Source organism: Adiantum capillus-veneris, chromosome 10, assembly GCF_014529385.1.
Source record: "Adiantum capillus-veneris isolate H3 chromosome 10, ASM1452938v2, whole genome shotgun sequence".
NCBI lineage: Eukaryota > Viridiplantae > Streptophyta > Polypodiopsida > Polypodiales > Pteridaceae > Adiantum > Adiantum capillus-veneris.
In genome coordinates, this window is record NC_140940.1 from 81,596,475 (window position 1) to 81,619,916 (window position 23,442).

Here is a 23,442-nt window from a genome sequence, read left to right on the forward strand (position 1 = left end):
TTCCACCAAAATATTCGGGTGTTTGAATGCAGTCATAGGGGAGCTTGCTTGCCCTTGCTCCTCTAGTTCCACCAAGAGTCTCTTCAATAGTTTCAACTCTCTTTGCGTAACTTTGGCAGAAGAACTCTATGGTTCTTACTTGCTCTCAAGTGCTTGTTGTGCTTGTTGAGTGTCCTGGGTGCCTCTAAATTACTCGATATGATTTTGCAGCTCTTCGACCTTCTGATGGACTTCCATGGAAGCTCCAGCAATGGCCAGTTGCAACTCATCCCTTAGCATAGTGATTGACTCGCTACGTATGTCCTCCACATGGAGATGATGAGGTCAAGAACTAAAATCAACAACTGTATTGCCAACAAATTGTGCGAAGAGCATCTTCACAAACTAGAGAGGGCAGTCACCATTGTGTATGGGCTAAGCCATGATGTCCACATAAATGCACTCTACATGCTCAATAATTAACGACTCGTTGCCTTGTGATAGCTTCAGCCGCCCTTGTTAGCAGCAGCTAACACAGGCTACACTGATTATGCATCAAGCAGGAGATATGCTATGGATGTGCACAATATTTCCTACTCACTTTGTATAAGTTCTTGGGCTCATTGGGAGTTCTAAAGTTGTATATGCTAGCTAGAGGGCTCAAACTTAAACCCATAGTAGAAGGGATTGTGGTGCAAGCCTTTATGCAAGGAGGCTTCATTCTTGAGTATCCACTCTTGAGAATCCACTTTCGAGAGCTCTCTCTCTCTCTCTCTCTCTCTCTCTCTCTCTCTCTCTCTTGAGTGTTCACTCTATGGATGGCCTAGCCTTGAGCTTAATGCCCATGCTTAAGAGGCTAGTGCTAATCCATTGTCATTAGAGAAGCATTCTTAATCTAATCTCTACTTTCTTCATTACTCTACTTCTTCTCTATTCCATTATGTCATGAAGTAGTTTCACCTTTCTCATTATTCTATATTTGAGTATTTGTGATGACTTCTTGCTTATTAACGACTCTATCCTTCTATAAGCACTCGATTTGTGATATTTAACATCTCTAATCAGATTGATTAAGTTGGTTCTTAATCTTATAATTAGTGTATATGCCCTATTGTTTGCTTGTGTGTGGATGGATCATTAGGAAAATTTTGAACTCATTTTTGGGCCTTTTAAGAGTGCCACATCATCAAAGTTGTACAAAAGAAAGCAACCCGGTAGACCCTTCTAAATATTGCTTAGAACCCCATGATATGACCTATCATTGGAAAGTTATTGAAAAATGGATTCTAAAGAGACAAGGTCCGAAAAGTTTGGATGACTTCTATGAAAGTTATGCCATTTTTTTTCAATCAGTCAGGTTTTGTTACCGTTACGGTAATCTAAAATCACCTTTTTCTAGATCTACATGAAGGCAATGTCCGATACATGCATGCTATATATCAATAGATAGCATTTGAAGAGTAGATTCTAAATATCCAACCTCCGACAAGTTTGGATCTTATTTGCAAAAAAATTACCGATCCCCACTTTTTGAAAGTTGTGCCACATCAACAATTCTTACAAGGCCCATTTATTAGTCCAAACTTTTCCTAATGTTTATGAAACTCTAGCACCATTCACCTTGTGTGTGGAGCTTTTGATGAAGTACTTTGATTGGCATGTGATGATTGGAGAGGCCAACACCAATGCAATTAGTGTGTGCTTGTCATGAGTGTGCTTTGGGATTCTAGTCTACGGTAAGTCGGACTTTGGTGGGCTTAATGTGTGTAGGAGATGCTTGGTTGATGATGTGATTAGAGTTAGTGATTTATGGCTAATCTGTATTGCATTGGATGAGCATACTCTTGAATCCTCTCATTCGATACATCTAATGCTCGTGCTTTCATGCCCTAGCCGGGTTGCCGATCCTAGGATTGATAATTTTGTTGGTCTTGATCATCCTAGAGAGAGAGAGAGAGAGAGAGAGAGAGAGAGAGAGAGAGAGAGAGGGAGGGGGGGGGGGGGGGGGGGGAGGAAAAGACGTTAGTGAGAAAGAGGTTTGGAGGTAGTGAGAGGAAGAGAGAGCATGAGAGTGGAGAGCAAAGGATACTAGGAGGATGAGAGGTGATAGGTGGAGGTGGAGGTGGTGGAAGAGGAGAGGGTGGCTTAAATAGCCAAGGAGGGTGGAAATAGTGGTGGCCAAGGAGATGGTGGAGGAAGAGAGGGCAAAGGAGAAGAGCTGGTGGCTTTGTTGGCCAATGAGGGTGGCAATGGTGGTGCACTAATGAACCTCCCTCCCTAGAAAAAAAGCTCGCTCTATATTCTAACTCCAATGTGTGTGTGTGTGTGTGTGTGTGTGTGTGTGTGTGTGTGTGTGTGTGTGTGTGTGTGTGTGTGTGTGTGTGTGTGTGTGTGTGTGTGAGAGAGAGAGAGAGAGAGAGAGAGAGAGAGAGGAGAGGGAGGAAGTAAGAGAGAGATAGAGAGAGAGAGAGGTATATAAAAGTGGAAGGGATAGAGGTAGAGAGGTAGAGAGAGAGTACAAGATTGAGACAGAGAGAGAGAGAGAGAGAGATGTAGAGAGAGTGAGAGAGATAGAGGGAGAGGGAGAGGAAGAAAGAAAGAGAGAGAGATAGATTGAAGGAAAGGTAGAGAGAAGAGTGAGATCGAGAGAAATAGAGATACGAAGAGGTAGTAGCGGGAGACAAGAGTGGAATGAGAGAGAGCAGATACAAGGAGGGGAGAGAGAGAGAGAGATAGAGGGAAATTAAAAAAGCCTCACTGTGGAAACTCTTTTTTGAGCGAGCTTTTTTTAGATTCAGCCAACTGTCAATAACTGAAAAAGCTCACTCAAAAGCTCGATCGAAAAGCTCGCTCCACTCCAAAACCCTCTCCGAGATTATATGCCTTCTTCCACTACATAGTCATAGTGTGTTACAGTGTTAGATGCCCACAAGGAAGCTATATGGTTGCTTGGGGGGTCACTATGTATAAATTGTCTATATCACATGCATTCAAGGACTATTTCTACAACTCCTTATCTATGAATATTGGACAACAAAAATATACCCTTTTTCTATTCACTCTGTACATTTTTCCCCAATTTTATTTTGGGGTACCCTTCAATATGTGAAAATGTGACAAAAAATAATAATCCCTACTACTGCACTCACGTGATAGTCACATAATTATTAAGCGACCCCCCAAGTATGGTTGGCATGTTTAGTGGGAGATGTAAACATTCCAAAAGTTTCAACATTGTATTGTGATAGTTAGAGTGCCATTTATTTGGTAAGAAATGCAATCTTTTACTCTAAATTGAAGCACATTGAGGTCAAATATCGTTTCATATAGGCTGCATTAGATGCAAAATGTTTTATATGTGAACAATGACATAGTGTACGTTGACCCATACTATCCATTCAATGACGCATCAACTTTTTACAAATATTTTTATATTTAATTGCATATCAATCGATATAGATCTTGATCGGTATATCGATTGATAACTTTTTGATGAATAAATATCTTCATCTCTCCATGGAGGATTCTTCTCCCTTAGTTGACATCAAGTAGTATAGGAAGCTTGTGGGAGGTTTGATTTTCTTTTGTAATACTAGACCAGACACTTATTTTGCAGTTGGTGTTTTGAGCAAGCCGAGAAAATTTCATTGGAAGGCGGACACACATATTCTAAAGTATATTGAATGTACTTTGGGCCATGGATTTTCTATTGCATTGACACAAATACTCTAAGTAGATATTTTGACTCTGATTGGGAGGACATTGTGATTCTAGAAAGTCAACTTTTGGATATTGCTTCTCACTTTGTTTTGGTGTATTTTCTTAGATTAGCAAGAAGTAGCCAACCCTTGCTCTTTCTTCAACAGAATCACGATAAAAAGCTTTTTTTTTTGTAACTTGTGAAGCAGTTTGGCTCAGGAGAGTTCTCATGGGTTTAAGTGTTCCTGTTGATTCAGCAACATCACTTCATGGCGATTTCCAAGAACATTGTCTTCCATGCATGCACAAAGCATATTAAGGTTCAGTATCATTATTTTAAAGATCTTATTGAGGATGAGATTGTGGACTTAGTATTGTCATACTAAAGATCATTTTGTATATATATTTACCAAAGCTCTTGGAAAGACCAGCTACTTTGACAACTTCATGCTCATTGAGAAGGGGTGTTAGTATACCTACAATTCCCACCTGTTTTGGCGGATTCACTAAATGAGCTCCCACCTGGTAAGACACTTAGTTGGACACCACATTTGTACTCTATTATTTTTTTGAGCTAGTGTAGCTACATTGTGTGTAAATCCTGATTCTAGAGTAGCGGATCTATTCCTCAAAGTTGTAATTATGTCATGATATGTGTAAAGGCCCATGTGAGCTAGCCACTAGCCATTTAGAAATCCCTACTAAGGTATAAAATTCAATAACCTTAATGTAAAAGGTGGCTTATCCTTTAGAGAAGAAAGAGTTCTACTATACATTCCAATTTGTAATCAACATATCTTGCAATTGGGTAATTCGATTTTAATTTTGAAACTTGCATTGTGTTTCTCTTTCTTTGCTCTTTCATTCAAGTGTAAGCATTTTCGGTCTTGCTATAGTTTGCGACTATAGCAAACTAGTTTGCGACTACATGTCTGTGAGCTTAATCTGTTGTAGTTTTCGGTCTTGCTGTAGTTTGTGACTACACGTCTGTGAGCTTAATCTGCAAATTTGAGTGCTTAAATCATTGTTTTACACTGGTAAAATGATCAACATAGCGCCCTTTATTATTGATCGTAGAAGAGTGTTATTAGACCTTAGGGTGATCTGTTTGGGTTATTCAATTGCAGCTTTTGTGACCTTGATCATGATGGATTGTGATTTAGGTACCTTGTCATATTGCAATCAAAATTTGTAGACATGTCCCCTTAGTCCTAATATAGCCTCCCTTAAAGTTTTGTGATGATCAGAGTTTGTTTAGTCAATGAAATAGAGTGATCACCGAGAGTGGTGAGAAAGAACATAGGCAGATTTTTTTATCATTGAGTGGTGATTTTCTTGTTAGGTTCACTTCTTGAGGAATGACAACCTCCAAACGTCTCCGTGGCCCATCCAAGTCACTTCCGTGAGTATTGTTAAATTATATTAGTCCCATATAGCTATGCTACAGAACTGCTTACATTTGTGCAATTGCCAGGGAATGATCCTTAGATGGTGAGTGACCTGGTGCATATTTAGAACATTCTTTTTCAAAGATTTTTCTTTCCATTTTGTTGACACCTTAGCAATCAAGCATCTAGACAAGGGGTTTAGTGCTTGTAACAATGTAGAAATTGAAGACTTACTTGATCTATTTGCAAGAGGTAAAGTGAGATGTGGGAGAGATAACCAAAAGCATTTCATTCTTCAATGTTCTCATTACTTCCAAAGTGTTTTGTTTTTTGTTCTAACTTTATTTTGTATCTTTTTGTTCATTTTTGTTTTTAGTTCATTTCCATCACATAGGAGTAGGGTAAGTAGAACCATCACCATCAAATCAGGCTAAAAAAATTAGGGAAAAAATGAATAAAAACCATATTTTGGCCAAAATGACCATAACTCAAAAATTCTAAAAATTTAATGGTAGACACTTAAAAGCTGATCCAAAACCAAAAAATTGATGATCAAAGGCTTTGGTAAACTCATTTGAAGCAATCTAAAATGAGCAGAGTCTGTGGAGGAACATGGATGGCGATCCTTGTACCTCAGAGGCCCTTTTTACATAAAAATTAGCAGTGACACTTTGCATCAGTAGGACATTGCTCTGATAAAGTTTGTTTGAAAGAAAAGTTAGAAATACCTTCATCTATGAGTAAATCAAATTTGGGGTCCAGACATGGATTGTGATCCATGTATCTTTCCCAAATTTGGAAACCGGAGTTTCATCTCATTTGGACATCAAAACCCAGTTCAAAATCCCAAGATTTTCCAAGTTTTGTACTCTAAGAAAGTGCCAAAGTTGACCTAATTTCCAATCCAGAGATCCAAACCCAAAAAGTTGACTCCATAGCATCTAGTAATCATGCTGAACCTAATGGTACTAAGAAAACTCAATTTGGCCTCCAAACGTGATCGCGTATCCATGTATCTATGGTGATAGTTTGACTTGAAATTTTGCAAGAGTGTAGAAAATATACAACGAAACATATCCCCAAGTTCAATTTTGAAAAAAAAGACAGACTAAAAACCGCAAAGAGACCTAAAGTTGGGTGTTTGACCTATAAAAATTGTAATGTTTTCAGCTTTCTAGAAGCAAGAAAATGAACCCTAAGCTTTATTTGAGAGTACTAGACATACAAAGTGGTAAACCACTATCTCAAAAGTAGACATACAATACTATAGCCAAAAAAAGTAGACATACAATACTATAGCCAAAAAATTTCAAAACTCAATTTATGCATAAATCGACCCCACTATACCCTCTAGAAGTTTTCATGGCTAATTTAATTCATAAAAATAATTGAAGCTTTTAGCAATTATTAAAACACAAGACTTTTCACATGGCCTACTAGATATTTTCCATATATTTACAGAAAAAATATATATATACTCAAAATGGTAAAATTTGACCAACCAAGCTGGGTAGGTGGTAGGAGGCGACATTATGAATCTGCTATAGAAAAATTTAGTAGTAAGGGGCACTAAGGGAAGCTGGGGGACTGCCTTGGAGACTTGGGAACTACTAAATGAAGGCCTTGGTTGCCAGAAACCTATAAATAGACCCCTTAGGATTCACATTTTGGGACAGACTTAGAGAACTTGGTAAAATCTCTTGTGCTTAGAGAATTCTTCTCAAAAATCACTAAGAGAGCAAAGCTCTTGTGATTAATCAAGGTTATTAGTGTTAATCCCATTTGATTATTAAAAGATATACATTTATATCTAATTTTCTTAATTATCTTTCTAATAAGAAAAGATTAAACTTCTCTCTATTGTTATCTATACTCTTATACACTATTAGATAGTTGATGACTTCATTCTAATTATAAATAGTAATTTAATTATTTATTGATCTATATTAGGACTAAAATTATTTAATTTTGGCCTTAATTAAACATAGATATAGTAATTAAGCTTAGATAGTTACAAGATAATTTCCATAGCATGTACATATTGTTAGAAAGCTAGAAAGATTATATCGTAACTTCAGAATTAATTTAAGTATTTAATTAGACAAAAATTGATTTCTTTTCTACCTGAATCTGAGAGAAATTAGAAATATAGTTCATGAATTCATGAGATCTATTTTAGAGAAATATTATAGTATAAGAAACTTGTAATAGTTAAATCATAATGAGTTAATTAATTTGACTAGTTATCTTAGCTTAAAAACTCACTTTTAGCAAAAAATTAAGTAAGATAACTAGCAAATATGTTTAGAAGTTAGTGAGATATTTATTAGAGAAAGATTATAGTGTAAGAAATCCCATGATAATTATCTCATAATTAAATAATTGGTTTTATAAATTATCTTAGTCTAAAAACTCTAAGTTTTTAAAAATTAAGGAAGATCATTAGCAAACATATTAAGAAGTTAGTGAGATAATTATCAAAGAAAGATTATAGTATTATAAATCTATGATAATTTTCCCATAGCTAGTTAATTAATTTTACTAATTATCTTAGCTTAAAAGTACATTTTTAGAAAAAAAATTAAGATAACTAGCAAAAATGTTTATAAGTTAGTAAGATGTTTATCAAACAAATAATTTAGTCTTAAAAATTTGTGATAATTATCTCATAATTAGTTAACTAGTTTTACAAATTATCTTAGTTTAAAAACTCTCTTTTTAGTTAAAAATTAAGAAAGATAATTAGCAAACATGTTTAGAAGTTAGTGAGATAATTATCAAAGAAAGATTATAGTGCTATACATTTACGATAATTACTTCATAATTTATTAATTATTTTAGTTTGAAAACTATGTTTTTAGCAAAAATTAAAGTAAGATAACTAGCAAACATGTTTAGAAAAGAAGTGAGATATTTATGAGATCTTTATTTATAATGTTAAAAATCGATGATAATTATCTCATAATTAGTTAAATGCTATTTTTACCTAAAAGTTAAGGAAGATATTAGCAAATATGTTTAAAAGGTAGTGAGATAATTATCAAAGAAAGATTATAGTGTTATAATTTCATGATAATTACTTTATAATTAGATAACTAATTTTACTTATTATCTTAGATTAAAAACTCTATTTTTAGCAAAAAAATATAGTCAACAAAAATATTTATAAATTTATGAGATACGTTTCAAATCAATATTTTAGTGTTAGAGACCTCATAATTAGTTAATTGGTTTTATTAATTATCTTAGTTTAAAAATACTAGTTTAAAAGTTAGTGAGATAATTATCAAAGAAATAATTATCAAAGAAACATTATAGTGTTACAAACCTGTGATAAGTATCTCATAATTAGTTTATTAGTTTTACTAATTATCTTAACTTTTAAAAAAATTTTAAGCTAGTAATTAAGTAAGATAATTACGAAATAGGTTTAGAAGTTAGTGATATATTTATCAAAGAATGATTATAATATTAGAAACTTCTGATGATTATCTCATAATTAATTAAGTAATTAGATTTACTAATTATCTTAGTCTATAAAACACTATGTTTAGTTCAAAAACAATGAGGATAATTAGTAAGTTTATTTAGAATTTTTTGAGATAGTAACTAGAGGTATACTTTATGGGGTATTTGCTATAATAATTCTTAAGCAAACAATAAGCCATTTTTGGAGTTAATTAAAAGGAGAAAATTAGAAAAATGACTATAAAATTTATAAGATAATTACTAAAGCATGATTACATGATTAACTCTACTTCTCTGTCTCTATATTCATTCACCACAATGATGAAAGTTAATCATGCTTTCCTCTTACATCAGCTAATCCAAATAACCATAACATTGTCATGATTTTTCTTCTTAAAAAGGCTTATGTTGTTTGATGTCATAATTGTGAAAAAAGGAAATTAAGACATTAAGTGTCATTCCTTAATATAATTAGCACCATGTTAGTAACTAACGTTAGAAATATTTGAAATATAATAAAAATTTCTCATAAACTCCTGGGCTCCAAATACAATGTTCTCTCTCTCTCTCTCTCTCTCTCTCTCTCTCTCTCTCTCTCTCTCTCTCCCCCCCCCCCCCCCCCCCCCCCCCCCCCTCCCCTGCTCGCTCTTGTGTCAATCAATAACCATACATATTCAAAAAAATACACATTGTATTATATAAGACCTAATTTATGCATGACTTGTAAGACATGCATACACCTAGATTACTAGATATGACATATTTTTAATTAATTGAAATAATGTAGCCTTGGCAATTGCGAATAATGAGATAAAGTTGATAACATCATGTACATGAATGCAAAAGGAGCTAACACCACTTTGGTTTAGTAATCTTCGTGTTAAGTGAAGCCAAAGCAAACCACTTTAGTTAGACACATTGGTTTTTTGGGGGAAAAACACATATATCTTCATCTTAGAATTAGTAAAATAGAACCTCAAAACTATTCACAACCATGGAGAGTCACATTAATGGCTCAATGAATCACAATGACTGCATAGACCTCATTGAGATATTGTCAACTTGAAAATCACATATGATTTTGATCAGATTCAAATTAGATTATGCAATCTCCAAAGCATTTTCCCACCCATGGGCTCAAGTAAGCCTTGTCTAGCTTTGCACCACCTACAATCCTTTGTATCCCTTTGCCAGTTTCTCTTGTAGCTCCATACTTGTAAAGGAGTCCTGAAAATTTTCACTCCCTTGATACTTATTCTCATCATCTTCTCAAATGCTTCTTGTTAGGACATGCTATGGATCCTTTGAACACCGTTTCATCTTGAGATATTTGTAGATTACTTCTCAACAAGAATAGTTTTGTGTCCCACTTGCACCACATTCTCAGTGGTTTGTTGGTATTTTTATCTTTATACTAGCCTTGATCAAAGGGCACAACAAGTTCTTGTGCTACTTGACTAGTGTCAAATCCATATTTGTCTTTGCCGTCATTTTTAGTAAAATGAAAGGTTAGTGCTATTATTCTTAGGAAGAATGAGTTATTCCTAATCTCTACATTCAACAATTGTACTACAAGATTTAATCCATGTAAGAAAGACACATATGCTAGCAGGTAAGGTGAGGCATATTATCGATAGGTAAAGTATCAAAACCATCTTTGTCTTCTCCATCATTTTTAGTCAAATGAAAGGATAGCGCTATTATTCTTAGGAGGCATGAGCTATTCCCAATAGAAATTCTACTACAAGATTTGAGCCATGTACAAAAGATATAGATGTCATTAGGTGAGATGACGCTCTATATCGAGTAAAGCCTCAAAGCAAGTACCTTTTGATGAAGACTAGCATGGAAGCATGAGCTTTTGTCAATATTCACCTTTTGGGTCTAAGAAATAAGGATCCTATAATGCAAATATTTGTAGCTTCTAATATGTTGGCTAAGGATTCAACTTTGGTCAACTTGGGTTAAGGATCCAACTTTCGTCAAGTTGGCTAAGGATGCAACTTTGGTCAACTTGGGTTTAAGATCCTCTTTGCAAGTTCAAGGTACCTAGGCTATCATATGCAACATGCATATGTTTGAGGCTCACTTGAAATTGGACCTTGAAGTTAAGGCCCATTGCAAGTTCATCTTTTACTCAAGGTCGAGCCTCTCATGGAAGTACCCCATGAAGAGTTCAACCCTAGCAGTTTGAGAAACAAGGTCCCATGCCTCTTGGTTGTTTGGGTGTTCCTCTCTTGCAAGTGCTAGATTAAGGGGGCATCAAACTTATAATTGAGTCCCTAGTTAATCGATTGAGGCTCAAATGCTGATGCTCAATTCTCAATTGAAATCTCAATATCAACGTGGAAGGGAGCTAAAATGAGCTTTAACTTGGAATGTAGCCTTGGAATTTTGACAAAAAGGCTGCTAGAAAAAGAAGATTTATGGTGGTTAGGATGTGCACACAAGAAATCTATGTACATAGAAATCTAGAATGAGCTCATTAGGTTGAAAGAGCTAGAAACCTAGAACTTAGTGTACGAAGGCTCATGTCCTTGATGTACATTAGCATATAGAGGTCACGGGCCATGAGCTTGAACTTCACATACTAAAACCCAACTTTCATTTTCTATATCCACTATATGGAGGCAAAGCTCAAATCTTTAGTCTATGAGGCTCAAAGCTTTAGCATAAGCCTCACTTACATGTTCTATAGTAGCTACATTGAGCTCATGAAACTAGACTCACATTGGAGTGCTACACAAGAATATCAAGGCAAGGCTTGAACTTAGGTTCAAGTCTCACTTGCTAAAACCTTGAAATTCAAGTATCAATCCCCAACTAATTGTCCTAAATTAGCATATGAATGTGATTATTGGACTAAGGAAGAATATTTAAATTCAAGTGTAAGACCCCACATGATTGTCTTAAGTTAGCATACAAATGTGAGTCTCCAATCAAGAAGCAATTTGGAAGTTAGTTCAAATCTCCATCTCAAGGATTTGTTAGAGGATCATATTTAAGTTCCAACCTCCACTAAGAAAGACCCATGAGCCACTTAAGTTCAAGACTCTTCCAAAGCCTTAAACTTAAGTGTGAGCTTCTACCTTCGAGGATCCTTAGTAGAGGCTAAAACTAATTAAATTTGAGCCTTTATTGAAGCACATGTTCTAACCTTTGTAAGTTTAAGTTCAATCCTTTCACGGTTGCTTGAAGGCTTGATCCTCCTCTAAGAAGGTAGAGGCTCAAGCTACTTAAATTTGAGCCTATATTGAGGCACAAGTTTAGGGATTTAACTTCAAGTCTTTGCCTTAGAGAAGCTCGAACTTAAGTTTGAGCCTCCTTTGGGGTAGAGGCTCAAGCTACTTAAATTTGAGCCTATACTAAAGCACATGTTTATACATTTATTGCTCAAGGTTAAGTTGAAGCCTCTCCCTTGAGGCTACTTAGATTTCAAGCCTCCTTTGAGGTAGAGGTTCAAGAAACTTACTTTTGATCTTCTAGTGAAGCTCAAGTTTGGACCCTATTTAAGGTTAAGTTCAAGTCTCTCCCTTTGAGGTTTCTTAGAGGCTCGAGCCTCCTCTCAAGTAGAGGTTCAAGCTGCTTAAATTTGATCCTCTAGTGAAGCAGAGAGGCTAGACCCTATTAAAGGTTGAATTGAAGCCTCTCCCTTTGAGGTTGCTTGAAGGCTTGGACTTAAGTTCGAGCCTCCTCTCAAGTTGAGGCTCAAGCTGCTTAAATTGGAGCCTCTACTGAAGCGCATGTTCTAGCCTTTGCTATTGTTAAGTCCAAGCCTCTAAGTCCAAGCCTCTCCATTCGAGGCTGCTTAGAGGTTCGAACTTAAGTTCGAGCCTCGTCTCAAGTTGAGGCTCAAGCTGCTTGAATTGGAGCCTCTACTAAAGCGCATGTTCTAGCCTTTACTATGGTTAAGTCCAAGCATCTCCCTTTGCAGCTGCTTAGAGGCTCAAACTTAAGTTTGAGCCTCTTCTCACGTTGAGGCTCAAGGTGCTTCAATTGGAGCAGTGCATGTTCTGGACTTTACTATGGTTAAGTCCAAGCCTCTCCCTTCGTGGTTGCTTAGAGGCTCGAACTTAAGTAAGTTTGAGCCTCTCCCTTTGAGGCTGCTTAGAGGCTTGAACTTAAGTTCGAGCTTGTGATGATGTAGAGGCTCAAGCTACTTCAATTTAAGTCTCCACTCAAACAAAAGTTTGAAATTTTATTGTGAATCTAAGCTCAAACCTCTTCCTTCACATCTGCTTAGAGAGGCTAGGGTAGAAGCGCAATTTTCTTAAATTTGAGCCTTTATTGAAGCACAAGTTGGGGTCATTTACTAAGGTTAAGTCCAAGCTTCTCCCTTAAAGGCTCCTTAGACACGTGAACCTAGGTTCGAGCCTACTCTAGGTTAGAGGCTCAAGCTACAAAGTTTCTCAAAATACTAAGATTTAGTGTAATCCCACCTTCAAATTTTGAAAATTAGCTTTTTTAACAAAGTTGTAGGAAGGAAAATCTACAAGTCCTTGAGATTCTAGTGTATTTATTTGCAAACAAAATACCTGTACCTATTATATTTCCACTAAAGGTTTTCTAAGATCTTTAAGAAAACAAGTTTTGTTTGAATACTACTAGTAGTCTTTAAGCACTTTGTATTCACCTAGGCAAAATTAATTACCTATTGAAATGTTGTTGTACTTGGCAGTCCGATGGATACAACTAGTGGTCCCCATGTCAAGCATCCCTCATCCCATCTAGTCTATCTACCTCTTATGTTCGTAAACATGTATGGGCTTATTAGCATGCTGATTGCAGCACCTCGCTCAATACCTATTACCTCTAGGCTCGCTCTCTCTCTCTCTCTCTCACGCCTTTTAAACTAAAAGGTGTGAACAACAATTTATGAAGTCAGTTGCGAGCATGCAACAGAGGGCGATGGCATGAGAGAAAAGGAGGTCGATTGCGGGCGCTCTCGGGCCGCAAGGTAGAAAAGGAAAGATGTCGAACAATCAGGGGGCCCCCTTTGATGCTACTCTTGCAAGCTTTGGTGGAGGTGGACTAAAGGGTTTTTTGCATGCAAGGGGAAATTCCCATGGTGTTGCCCGGCACAACTCGAAGGGCTTCAATTCTTGCAAAGCTTGGAATCTGAAGTTCCCAATCGGTTTCTTCCGCCTCTCCTCAATTCTCCACCTCTTCTTCTTGATTGGTCGCCTCTCCTCAATTCTCCACCTTCTTGATTGGGCGTCTCTCTCAACTCTCCACCAAATTTGTCTCTTCTAATCTCTTTCAATGGAATCCGATGACGAGTAGGAATCAAAAAATTTCTCAAAGTTCTGCAAAATCACCTTCTTCACGATTCCTCGCCCGTATATCTTCATAGATTCACAAATTTAACAATTGCTTAAATTAAAAGTTGCCCATACCCAAGTTGCGATTGTCAATAGACGAAATTGTTGAATAATATTGTCGTTTAAGCTTCCCTTTGCAAACCGGATGTTGCCTTTGAGAATTCCTCTTCAAATTTGAAGATCGAGTGTTGCTTAACTCCAACAACCTCGCTCTGATACCACTCTTGGGAGTAGAAGGGGAGAGCACCTAGACTATGACACTACACACACACACACACACACATAGACTTGATAGTGAAAAATTGCATAGACTTGATAGTGAAAAATTGCATAGACTTGACAAAATTAGAGAGTACAAAGCATAACATAACATAGCATAAGAGAGAGAGGGATCTTGCAAATCAATAGCCTAAAGATCGTAACCCTAAACTCAAGCGCACCTCTTGTGGAGTTTGATATTTAATATTTGATATTGCTTATCGGTGCCAAAAATTGGAGTCCCTTCTTTTAAACTTAGTTCCTCTTTAGTTTATGAGTGGAGCATATCACTTATTGCATGGTTCTCTTAAGGTGAGTTCTCACTATCTTATTTACAAAGCAGTCATAGTTGCTTATTGATTAAAAAAAATATAGAATATTGTGCAAATGTAAAATGGTCGAGAAATTTATTTATTGCCAACGCCTTCTCCTCAACTCCCAGAGTTCCAATCTACAAGTCATCAACTCACCATTAGTAAAGATAAAAAGCCAGCACAGTAATTAACCATTACGCTCCAGTTATCCCAATTGTAATTAACCACATACAACATGAGAGTGCCCAGTCTCGTAACAAACCTTGCATACAGAAGTCTCATTCGACAAAATATTTAAGGCTCCCACATAAAAAATCACGAGCCTCCCTCCCACCCCTTGAAAATGCTTCACTACCGTTCGCTTTTCACCGTGAAATGTGTTGCACGCAAGTCAAACTGGTGCCAATGCGTGCAGAGTCTATAGCCCCACAAACCGGCTACAACTCATTGCTTAAAAGTGCCGCTCAAAAATACATATTGTATCCTGTTACCGTCTCTTGTGAACGAGGGAGGAGGAGGAAGATGCAAATCGGGCTCTTTGCCGCCCGGCTCATCTAAACCCGGCCTTAAATAATTTTCAAAATCGTGACTACATTTGTTCGGATGATAAAAAGTTATATTAATTAAAGAGATTCTCCCACAACCAAAGCATCCCCCCAGAAAATGGGGCCTCCCTAACTGCCCGCCCTCCTCTCCCTTTGCACTCTGCGCGCCTTGCCCCCTCGCAACAGCCCTCGGCTCCCTATAGCATTATAAAATGCTTGGCTCGAGCTGTAAAAGAACCTGCATCTCCCAAAGAAGACAATTTCAACTCATCACTTCTTTACGCAAGATTCCACCTGGTATGGGTGGATACCTTATTTTGCACGTTTTCAACTCTCCATCAGAGCTCACAAATGCTTCAAAATGGGTATTAGGACTTGGAAAGATTTGCAGCTCAATAGCCAGTGGATGGCCCCAACTCAAATTAAACTTTGCTTTAACCTAACTACTAGTTATTTGAATGAGTGTAGGAGATGCTGGTATTATTCATTGGTAGCAGTGGACTCTTCAAGACTCAGCAATGAAGGTTTACAGGGTAAACCAATAAGCTTACAGGGAAACCCAGCCTGTAATCGTCAGCAAACAAAGATCGCGAGGCTCAACTTTGCCGAATCGACAGAGTTAGAAAACAAGATGGCTACGCCCGCCTTGTTTGGAAAAAAGGTTCCTTCGCACTGGTAGAAGTTATCCGTAAGCGACAAAAGTGCTGACGAGTGGCGAGGGTTCTACCCTGGCCGTGCAGACCCCTAAGCAACGAATGGAAAAATCCATACAGGCTTGGGCGATTCGCTACTGCATCAGTTGCAGATTTTCGTCTTGCTATGCGCATGGAGCGACAGGCAGTTTGAACCCACCCTTACTCGTCTAGGAGACTTCTCGCATGCCCAAAAATAGCGAACATCCCAAATAAAAAAATCATCAAGCACTTTGATCCAACCCTCTCCCCGCCATGGCACTAAGTGACACCTATATTTAATGCAAGGAGAGGATAATGGGATCGATGGTCGGGATTGGGGGTGGAATCTCGAGGCGTGCTAAATTTGGCCAACGAGAAAAACGAGACGTGCCGCCAAAAAAGCGAGGCGCATTAATCCTGGCCAACCGAAAAAACGAGGCGCGGCGAGAAGATTTGAACTCGAAACCTCGCAGTCCGAGGTTAGGATCATATGGGCTAACCACCTCACCCACGCATGCATTGTGTATCCACAAACGTTTTTCAACGTTATATTGTAAGTAAACATGTATTGCCCAAGTTGTCCAGGTTTAGTGCTTGTTCAAGTTTAGTTTTTTATTTGATATTTGCGACTGCGATTTTCTGCCTTCGTGCGTGAACTTCTCCGTCTTTTATCCCATTACCTCCCCGTATAGGTGTTACTTAGTGCTGAGGCTCTCCAGTACGCATCCTCCCTACTACGATCAGCTATTGTCTCCCGTCAAGAGCTTTCTCCCACTCTGCCCTGCTCTCCCACTCTGACCAAAAGCGCTGCCTAGCAAGGCATTTTTCTCCAACAGCCCTTGCTTTTAAAGAGACGCCTTCACAGTGCTCTCCCCTCGCCTACCTCCCGCCTTGCTGAAAACGTTAATGCACAGCCCAGCCCAACGACTCCTCTGCCCCGTCCCCTGTCCAAACTCACCGCCACACTACTCTGAGTTGTGTGCCAGCTTCCACCTGTCGCCTCTCTGCACACACGAGAGAGAGAGAGATTGCAACAGGTCATTGTTGCCTCGCATGCAAATTCCGAGGGCTTGGATCGATAGGAAGGGAGGCATGCCTTGCCACGTGCCCGTCCGTGTACAGACACACACACACACACACACACACACACACACAGAGTGGTGGACCCAGGAGAGGCAACCTCGGTCCAGGACAAGGTAGCCCTGCAATATATGGTGAGCTCTGCTCCAATTGGCCGCCTACTTTCTCCGAAACCCCTCTCTCCTCTCTCTCTCTTACACACTCACACTCACACACACACAACTTATTCCTCTCATATAGTGAGAGGAATCCTATATGAGAGGAATCGGGTTCTCACTATGTGAGGTGTGTAAAAATGGTGAGTATTGGTTGTATTAAAAAGAGGAGAGCCACTCCATATCTTGACCATATGTGTTTAACCACTGTGTCATATATACATACCATGATCTATTCTCAGTTGCCTCTGCCAACTGCCTTGATGCCTCGAGCTCCATGCTCACTCTGGAGAGGCCATTCCCTGTAACTATGCCGCATGTAGCTCTTGGGAATGGCCATACTACATGCGGCATAGTTACAGGCAAATAGCCCTCTCCATCATCGTGGTTCTGAAGAACGTAGATATGACCGAGCGTGGGTGTGGAGGCTTTGGGATCGGTGGTTGTCCAGGTATCTAATAGAGTCTCTTTGCATAGTCATGCCATCTCTGTGGGTCCTCAATGGGGGTGCAAGCTAAACTGCGTCTCATGAGTGGGTGGCACAACTGCAAGGTGACTACACAAGAATATGGGCAACCATTAATGAGACCTGGTCAAGGCTATGGCTCGTGATGTGTTGCTGTGTCGGCCATTCAATGGTGACATTGGACCTCTGGCTGTAGGCTGCACTAGGTGTGGGGTTTGTGCATGTCCTTACATCTATTGCTATGTATGGTCCACATATGCATGATGTCAAGTTGACAGCTAGTGGATTGACCTCTAGTGATGAAGCTATGCTACAAGGTGTCGAGCTTCAGCGGGAGTATGCCATGTCTACAATTCAGTTAATGATGGCTTCCACAATGAAACCAGTGAATCGACACATGGCTGACCATGGCTGACCATGATGCCCTAGAGGAGCCGGTTGAAGTAGCCACGAGTGTGAACTAACTAAATCCAAATACCGCTAAGTCTATCCACGGAAGTGGAAGGCTGACCGCCAACAACATGCAAGCACATAGCCTTCCAAATCATCCACAAGGTGATTACAACTAGAGTAGTGAAAATGAGCTCCCGGGGGTGAGACTCAAAGCATGTATAGTACCCGGCAACGATATCCAATGTGCCCCTTTGGTAGCCGACATCCGTCGAAAAGAAAATGTGACCCTCTCCCTCCCCCTCAAAAGTTAGGTGAAGACCCAGGAACTGTAATAGCCAACAAACCTATTCCCGAGAGACAACCTGTGCAAGCATCCACCTACCAGAGCGGGGCACAAACTGCACGCCATACCATATGCAGATGTGGGCAAAACCAAAGGCAGTGGCTAATAGTCTTATCTGATTGAGGTGCAGTGCAAACAAGTCCGATCATAGCCAATATTCCCAGCCCATGTCCCCACTGGCAAACCAGCATGAACCATCAACCACATGAAGTAGAAGAGTATACGGCCGCTGATCCGGAAATCCCAGAGGAAAGACCAAATCAGAAGGAATGAGATAGGCCAGCATCCAGACAAGACTCCAATCGTGTAGGCTGTAATGCTCTAAACTCTGCTGCCGCAATAGATTATGCTGACCAATGCTAGCAGAATACTACAAAAAGGAGACTGTGTGACACTGATCCGCAGCTGAGGGCCAGCAGCACTCCCCAGGGTCCCATGATAACCGTGAGAGAGGTCCACGAGTGGACATAATCAGGTGAGAACATGGGCTCCACTACTCCACGTTTTCGAGATGAGCCTACACACAAATAGGGTCTCACCCAGCCAAGGAGCTAAATGATCTTACCGAATGGAGCGCACACCATATAGCAACGTGTATGCGCAAGTGGACACCCTTAACCAAATAACAAGTACAAAACAATGTTCTAACTGCACATTTTTTTCACCTTGTATATTATCCAATGTACGTGGTACAAAGAATGTGTCACAATAGGTGACTGCATAATAAGTACATATTAGTCTTTATTTTCTTCCAATATTGCAGATAGCTCAAATTTCTCATTGTTCCTCTCGACCTGAAGTGAGACTTTGTCCCCCACTTGAAAGTTGTCCAGGACCCTAGTGAGCTCAGCAGCATTCTTGACCTGAATTGAAAGAGGCAAGCATGAAACAATCAGGTGAAGATGTTAAAAATCCCCAAAACTGCACATGTTCCTTTTTTAAAATCGCCAATGGACAACAATTGAGAGCCAAACACTTCGACAACTCATGTTTCATTTTAGAAATTTTCTTCAACATGTTGAATATGTGGCCTTACTAATGAAAGCTGCAATTCAGGGTCCTGTATTTATAAAAAGAAAAATTGCCAAAATGCCCCTGAAAATTTTTTAGGTGGATTGCTCCAACTCGACATAATTTATCCTCCTTGGTAATCAAGATCTGCCTTAAGCAAGAAATTTCACAAATAGCGATGTTTGTGTCTACAACAAATAAATTGTTTCATCCTGAGAGCCCACAATACCATCTAAAATCCTATTTCAATCATCTATTGTTGAAAGAGAACCAACCTTAGATGCAAAAATAATATTTTTTGTCATTTGTGAGATTGACAAGGGGTGTTTTAGGAATTTTGGGAATTTTTGGCAACATTTGCTAGATGAGAGTGGGTATTTTCAAAAATTTCAAGGGCATTATGGTAATTTTCCCTTTAAATTACAATCTCAAATAATTGTTCAAAGGGATCTCTGTAGCCTACCAGATGTCTAAACAAGTCATTCCTATAACCTCAATTGAAACACACTAGCTAGCCTTTTGCCTGGGAGGTTCCATATTTGCTCAAATGCATGCCGTGATCAAGTGTTGTAACATATTCCAGCTTACCGAAACAACAAGAGCTCCTGCTCTGACATTGAGCTGCCTTGCAACAAGATCAGGTGCTAACTGGACATTCAAGCTGGGCCGTCGAACCTGTAGATTTTGAACAAGGGAGTTACCTTCAATGAAGCTAAACAACTGAAAGAGAAAGAAAAAGGAGCACCAGTTTATTATCTTTTCTGGAAAAAAAAAATCAATGCCAGTAATATTTTTCTGCAAAACTAATCAATTCAATGGTTTCACCCATAAAAGTCTAACCTACCTTTCCAAAAGAAATCAAATGTGAAACAGCTTTTGACACTAAATCAGCAGGAATTGCAAATCCTACGCCAGCAGAAGTTCCTGTGTTTTCACCAAACAGCATACAAAAGATTAGCAAGTCCAAACCGGAATAAAATTGGTCCTCTCTATCTCGTAGTCTGAACCAAAATCCCACAGGATACATACACAAAACAACACAGTAGTGATTGAAGCCTGAACTAGCATTCACACTAGCCATGAAAAACTGTGGCCAAAAGACATGATAGAATGCCCCTCTCCCAAGCTTAGAATTATAAGTAGCATGGATAGTGTCCCGCTTCCAAGGTTGAAATTTTACAAATACAGGCGTGCTACATATACAGGCTGACTTTCGCTTTTGAGAGAAAAGTAAAAAAACGGACACGTGCATGCCTGTTCGTGTAAATATAGCTGTATTGATGCCAATCAAGTCCCCCCTTGAGTCTAACAAAGGACCACCACTGAAAAATTGAGTAATTATGTTATGGAGAGAAAACCTTAGATTTCACAAAATCAAAGCAAACTTGCAACTCAAAAACGCCACTTAGAAACTGACATTAAACTTTGACAATGTTATGATTGATGTAGAACATCAGCAGTTAAAAAATGATCAGAACCTGTTTCCAGGATTGATAGCAGCATCTGTCTGGATTCCTCCCTCTATCACAACACCTGTTTGGCTGTATATGTCTCTGTTCAGGCCACTTACAACACCAACTGTCAATGTGTGATCAAATCCAAAGGGGTTTCCTATTGCAAGGCATCTTTGTCCGACTTTTAGCTTCGATGATTGCCCTACCACAACCGGCTGAAGAAGCTCAGCTGGTGCCATTATCTGGTTAAAGATGGGAACTTAGTGCAGTCCACGTTTGCCCATCTCAATTTCAATTATTTTGTTGCTCTCATCAGGTCAAAACCTACTGGAAAGATAAAAAACTCACTTTCAAAACTGCCAGGTCTTTGGTTTTGTCTGCCCCAATCAACCTTGCATCATAGGTCTTTCGAGTCCTGTAAATAAACAAAATACTAGTGTGATTTGATGTACCTTACAAACCACAATGCACAGCCGCAAAGTGTGTAACAGTTTTAAATGGAGACACCTCCATAAACGTCAGGCAGTTCTGTTAGTCATGCGCTATTTGCTTAACCACATTCTCAACTGCAGAATTCTGCTGAAGGCATGTTATTCCTTGCACAGGCATATGAACACATTGGATCGACATCTTTCCACGAGGACCCTACAAATTGAAGGCACAAGGGAAACTTCAAATTCCCTCAAAAAGCCTTGAACTAAAATGATGCAAGCATATCGGAAAGCTACACTCTACATCCTACCAACGAGTAAACAAACTCACTCAACAAGCTCAAGGCGTCTCTTTCAAGCTTGATCTGAAAGCTCAAGTTTATATCAACTTATATTGCCTTTCTTTAGAGAACAGCCTTTGTTCCTAAAACTTATATACTTCTCACACATTGCTTGCAATTACGGATAAGCAATAACAAGTTGACGTGAGAAAAGACAGCACTTATGTTCAAGCACTCTTAGAAATACAGCAGGCAGGCATATTTCAAGTTGCATCATGTAAGATAAGGACAAACCCGTCTCCTGTGAGAATGACAGTCCGAGCAACAACTTGTCCAGATGCAAGGCCCTTTGATAAAGCACTGCCAATCACTGCGATGATTAAGAGTGAGGAAAAGTGAAACATAAGTGTCAAAATTCCTGTGTATTTCCAGTATGTGGATGATAACAAAAACAAGCATTGCATCAATTAAAATGTCACTCGGGGTGATTAAGCATGAGGAAAAGTGAAAAATATAACTGTCAGATGCTCGTGTATTTCATGTTTGCGCTTGATAACAGATCAGAATGCTGAACCAATGAAGAACTGTATGCAGATACATTGAATACTCACATAACTGCAGTCATAAGAGTACACATGTTGAGGTTTTGTTTCTGGTCCAGTGGAGAGAAATTTTGGTAGGGGGGTAGTTTCTCTTTCTTTTTTGGAAAAAGGGGTGCTTAAATGAGCAGAATCCAATAGCACTGTACAACTTCTTAATCATTTGTCAACATTGGTCCATTTCCTGAATCCTTGCAGGCTTTCACACTGTTGAACCAACTTAAAATAAGATTCTTTTACGACAGTCAAAGGTAATGCAGGACCAGCGCATCTACCCTGCTCTCCAGCAACAGGTTTGGTCATGCATCTGGACCCTCAGGATCAGCCACAGGATATGATATTTCAAAAATGACGTATATGTGTGTGACCACTGAATATCCACCAAAAATGACAAAAGTGTTGAAAATAAACCTAGACTTACAAGGAGGGAGGGGGGGGGGGGGGGGGGGGGGGGGGATGAAATGATATATTAACGTCTTCAAAAGGCCAAGATGACCTATGAGACCAATCCGTTACAAACTGGTGAATCTGATACCATGTCTGGGTACAAAAAAAGAGATGTGTGACCACTGATACAATGGGTGTCCAATACAAGAGGGTGATATAATGGGTGATGAATCCATCCTCATTTGTACTCTCGATATCGAGATAGTATGGCTCGAATCCTCTGATATAGTCTCCATCGATGCTGTGAAGCTCCTCTCCTCAGTCGTGGGTGTCTCGATCTCCCTACCTCCAATGCTCACCGCTCTAGATTGTCTCTCTCTAGATCTCCTCAATAAACTATCTTTGTGTCTGTGTAACTCAAGTAGATACAATCCAAGACATCTCTGGTCCTGCTAGCTCATGACTCTAGATAAGGGGCCAAAGCCCTCTCTAAATAGACAGTGGAAGCGACCCCGTATCTTGTAATACACTGTGCATCGACATATATAATGCATCTCTGTGTACATAATGCATCTTTGTCTCTCGCTCTGTATGGCATAGGAGGCATATCCTGCTAGCTGCTGGTATCCCTTTGAATCTACCAGTCTCAATCTCAAGCTGGTGTGAAGATGACCGTATCTGACCAATGGCACACCGTAACCCATGATATAGATGTGTGTCCATATAGCTCGGTCAAACCACAAACCCATCCCCTCTAAGTTGGAGAAGATGTTCTCTATAGCAAGCCATCTTCGTGCGCCCAACTCCTATGTAGGCTCTTATTCATGTCCTTTTAGTGTCCAACTGGGTTGGCGAATAAGTCCGGCAATCTCCACCCGTGTAAGAGACAAAGAGAGAGAGAGAGAGAGAGAGAGAGAGAGAGAGAGAGAGAGAGAGAGAGAGAGAGAGAGAGAGAGAGAGAAATGAAATGAAATGAAATGATATATTAACGTCTACAAAAGGCCAAAATGACCTATGAGACCAACTGATTACAATGATGAGTCTAGTACCAAGTCTGGGTACAAACAAAGAAAACTACAAACAAAGAACTGAGATAGGAGTGCTACCGACTCCTATGGGTGGCTGGTAGGCTGAGCAATGATATCATGGCACAAAGGTACAAAGTGGGGGTAAGTGTCACCATGATATAATATAGC

At 39.1% G+C, this 23,442-nt stretch overlaps 1 protein-coding gene across 1 annotated transcript; it reads right to left on the minus strand.

Annotated features, from left to right (window-relative positions):
• Nucleotides 1–18,711: 18,711 nt before the first annotated feature.
• LOC147449141 (protease Do-like 8, chloroplastic) lies at nucleotides 18,712–21,679 on the minus strand. Its single transcript, XM_086521705.1, has 7 exons — nucleotides 21,555–21,679; nucleotides 20,897–20,963; nucleotides 20,573–20,790; nucleotides 20,349–20,416; nucleotides 19,939–20,018; nucleotides 19,683–19,769; nucleotides 18,712–18,946 (listed from the first exon to the last, which is right to left on the minus strand). Exons 1-7 carry the CDS (start codon nucleotides 21,662–21,664, stop codon nucleotides 18,818–18,820), a joined length of 759 nt encoding a protein of 252 aa, XP_086377831.1. The 5' UTR covers nucleotides 21,665–21,679; the 3' UTR covers nucleotides 18,712–18,817.
• Between the last annotated feature and the right edge of the window lie 1,763 nt (nucleotides 21,680–23,442).

Excerpts from the sequence above, each read along its gene's own strand:
- LOC147449141 (XM_086521705.1), bottom strand. The coding sequence starts at position 21,664 with ATGTTTCACTTTTCCTCACTCTTAATCATCGCAGTGATTGGCAGTGCT. Across the intron at positions 20,791-20,896 it reads AAGACCTGGCAGTTTTGAAA|ATAATGGCACCAGCTGAGCT; the intron begins GTGAGTTTTTTA and ends ATCTTTAACCAG. Across the intron at positions 18,947-19,682 it reads CAGGAGCTCTTGTTGTTTCG|GTCAAGAATGCTGCTGAGCT; the intron begins GTAAGCTGGAAT and ends CTTTCAATTCAG.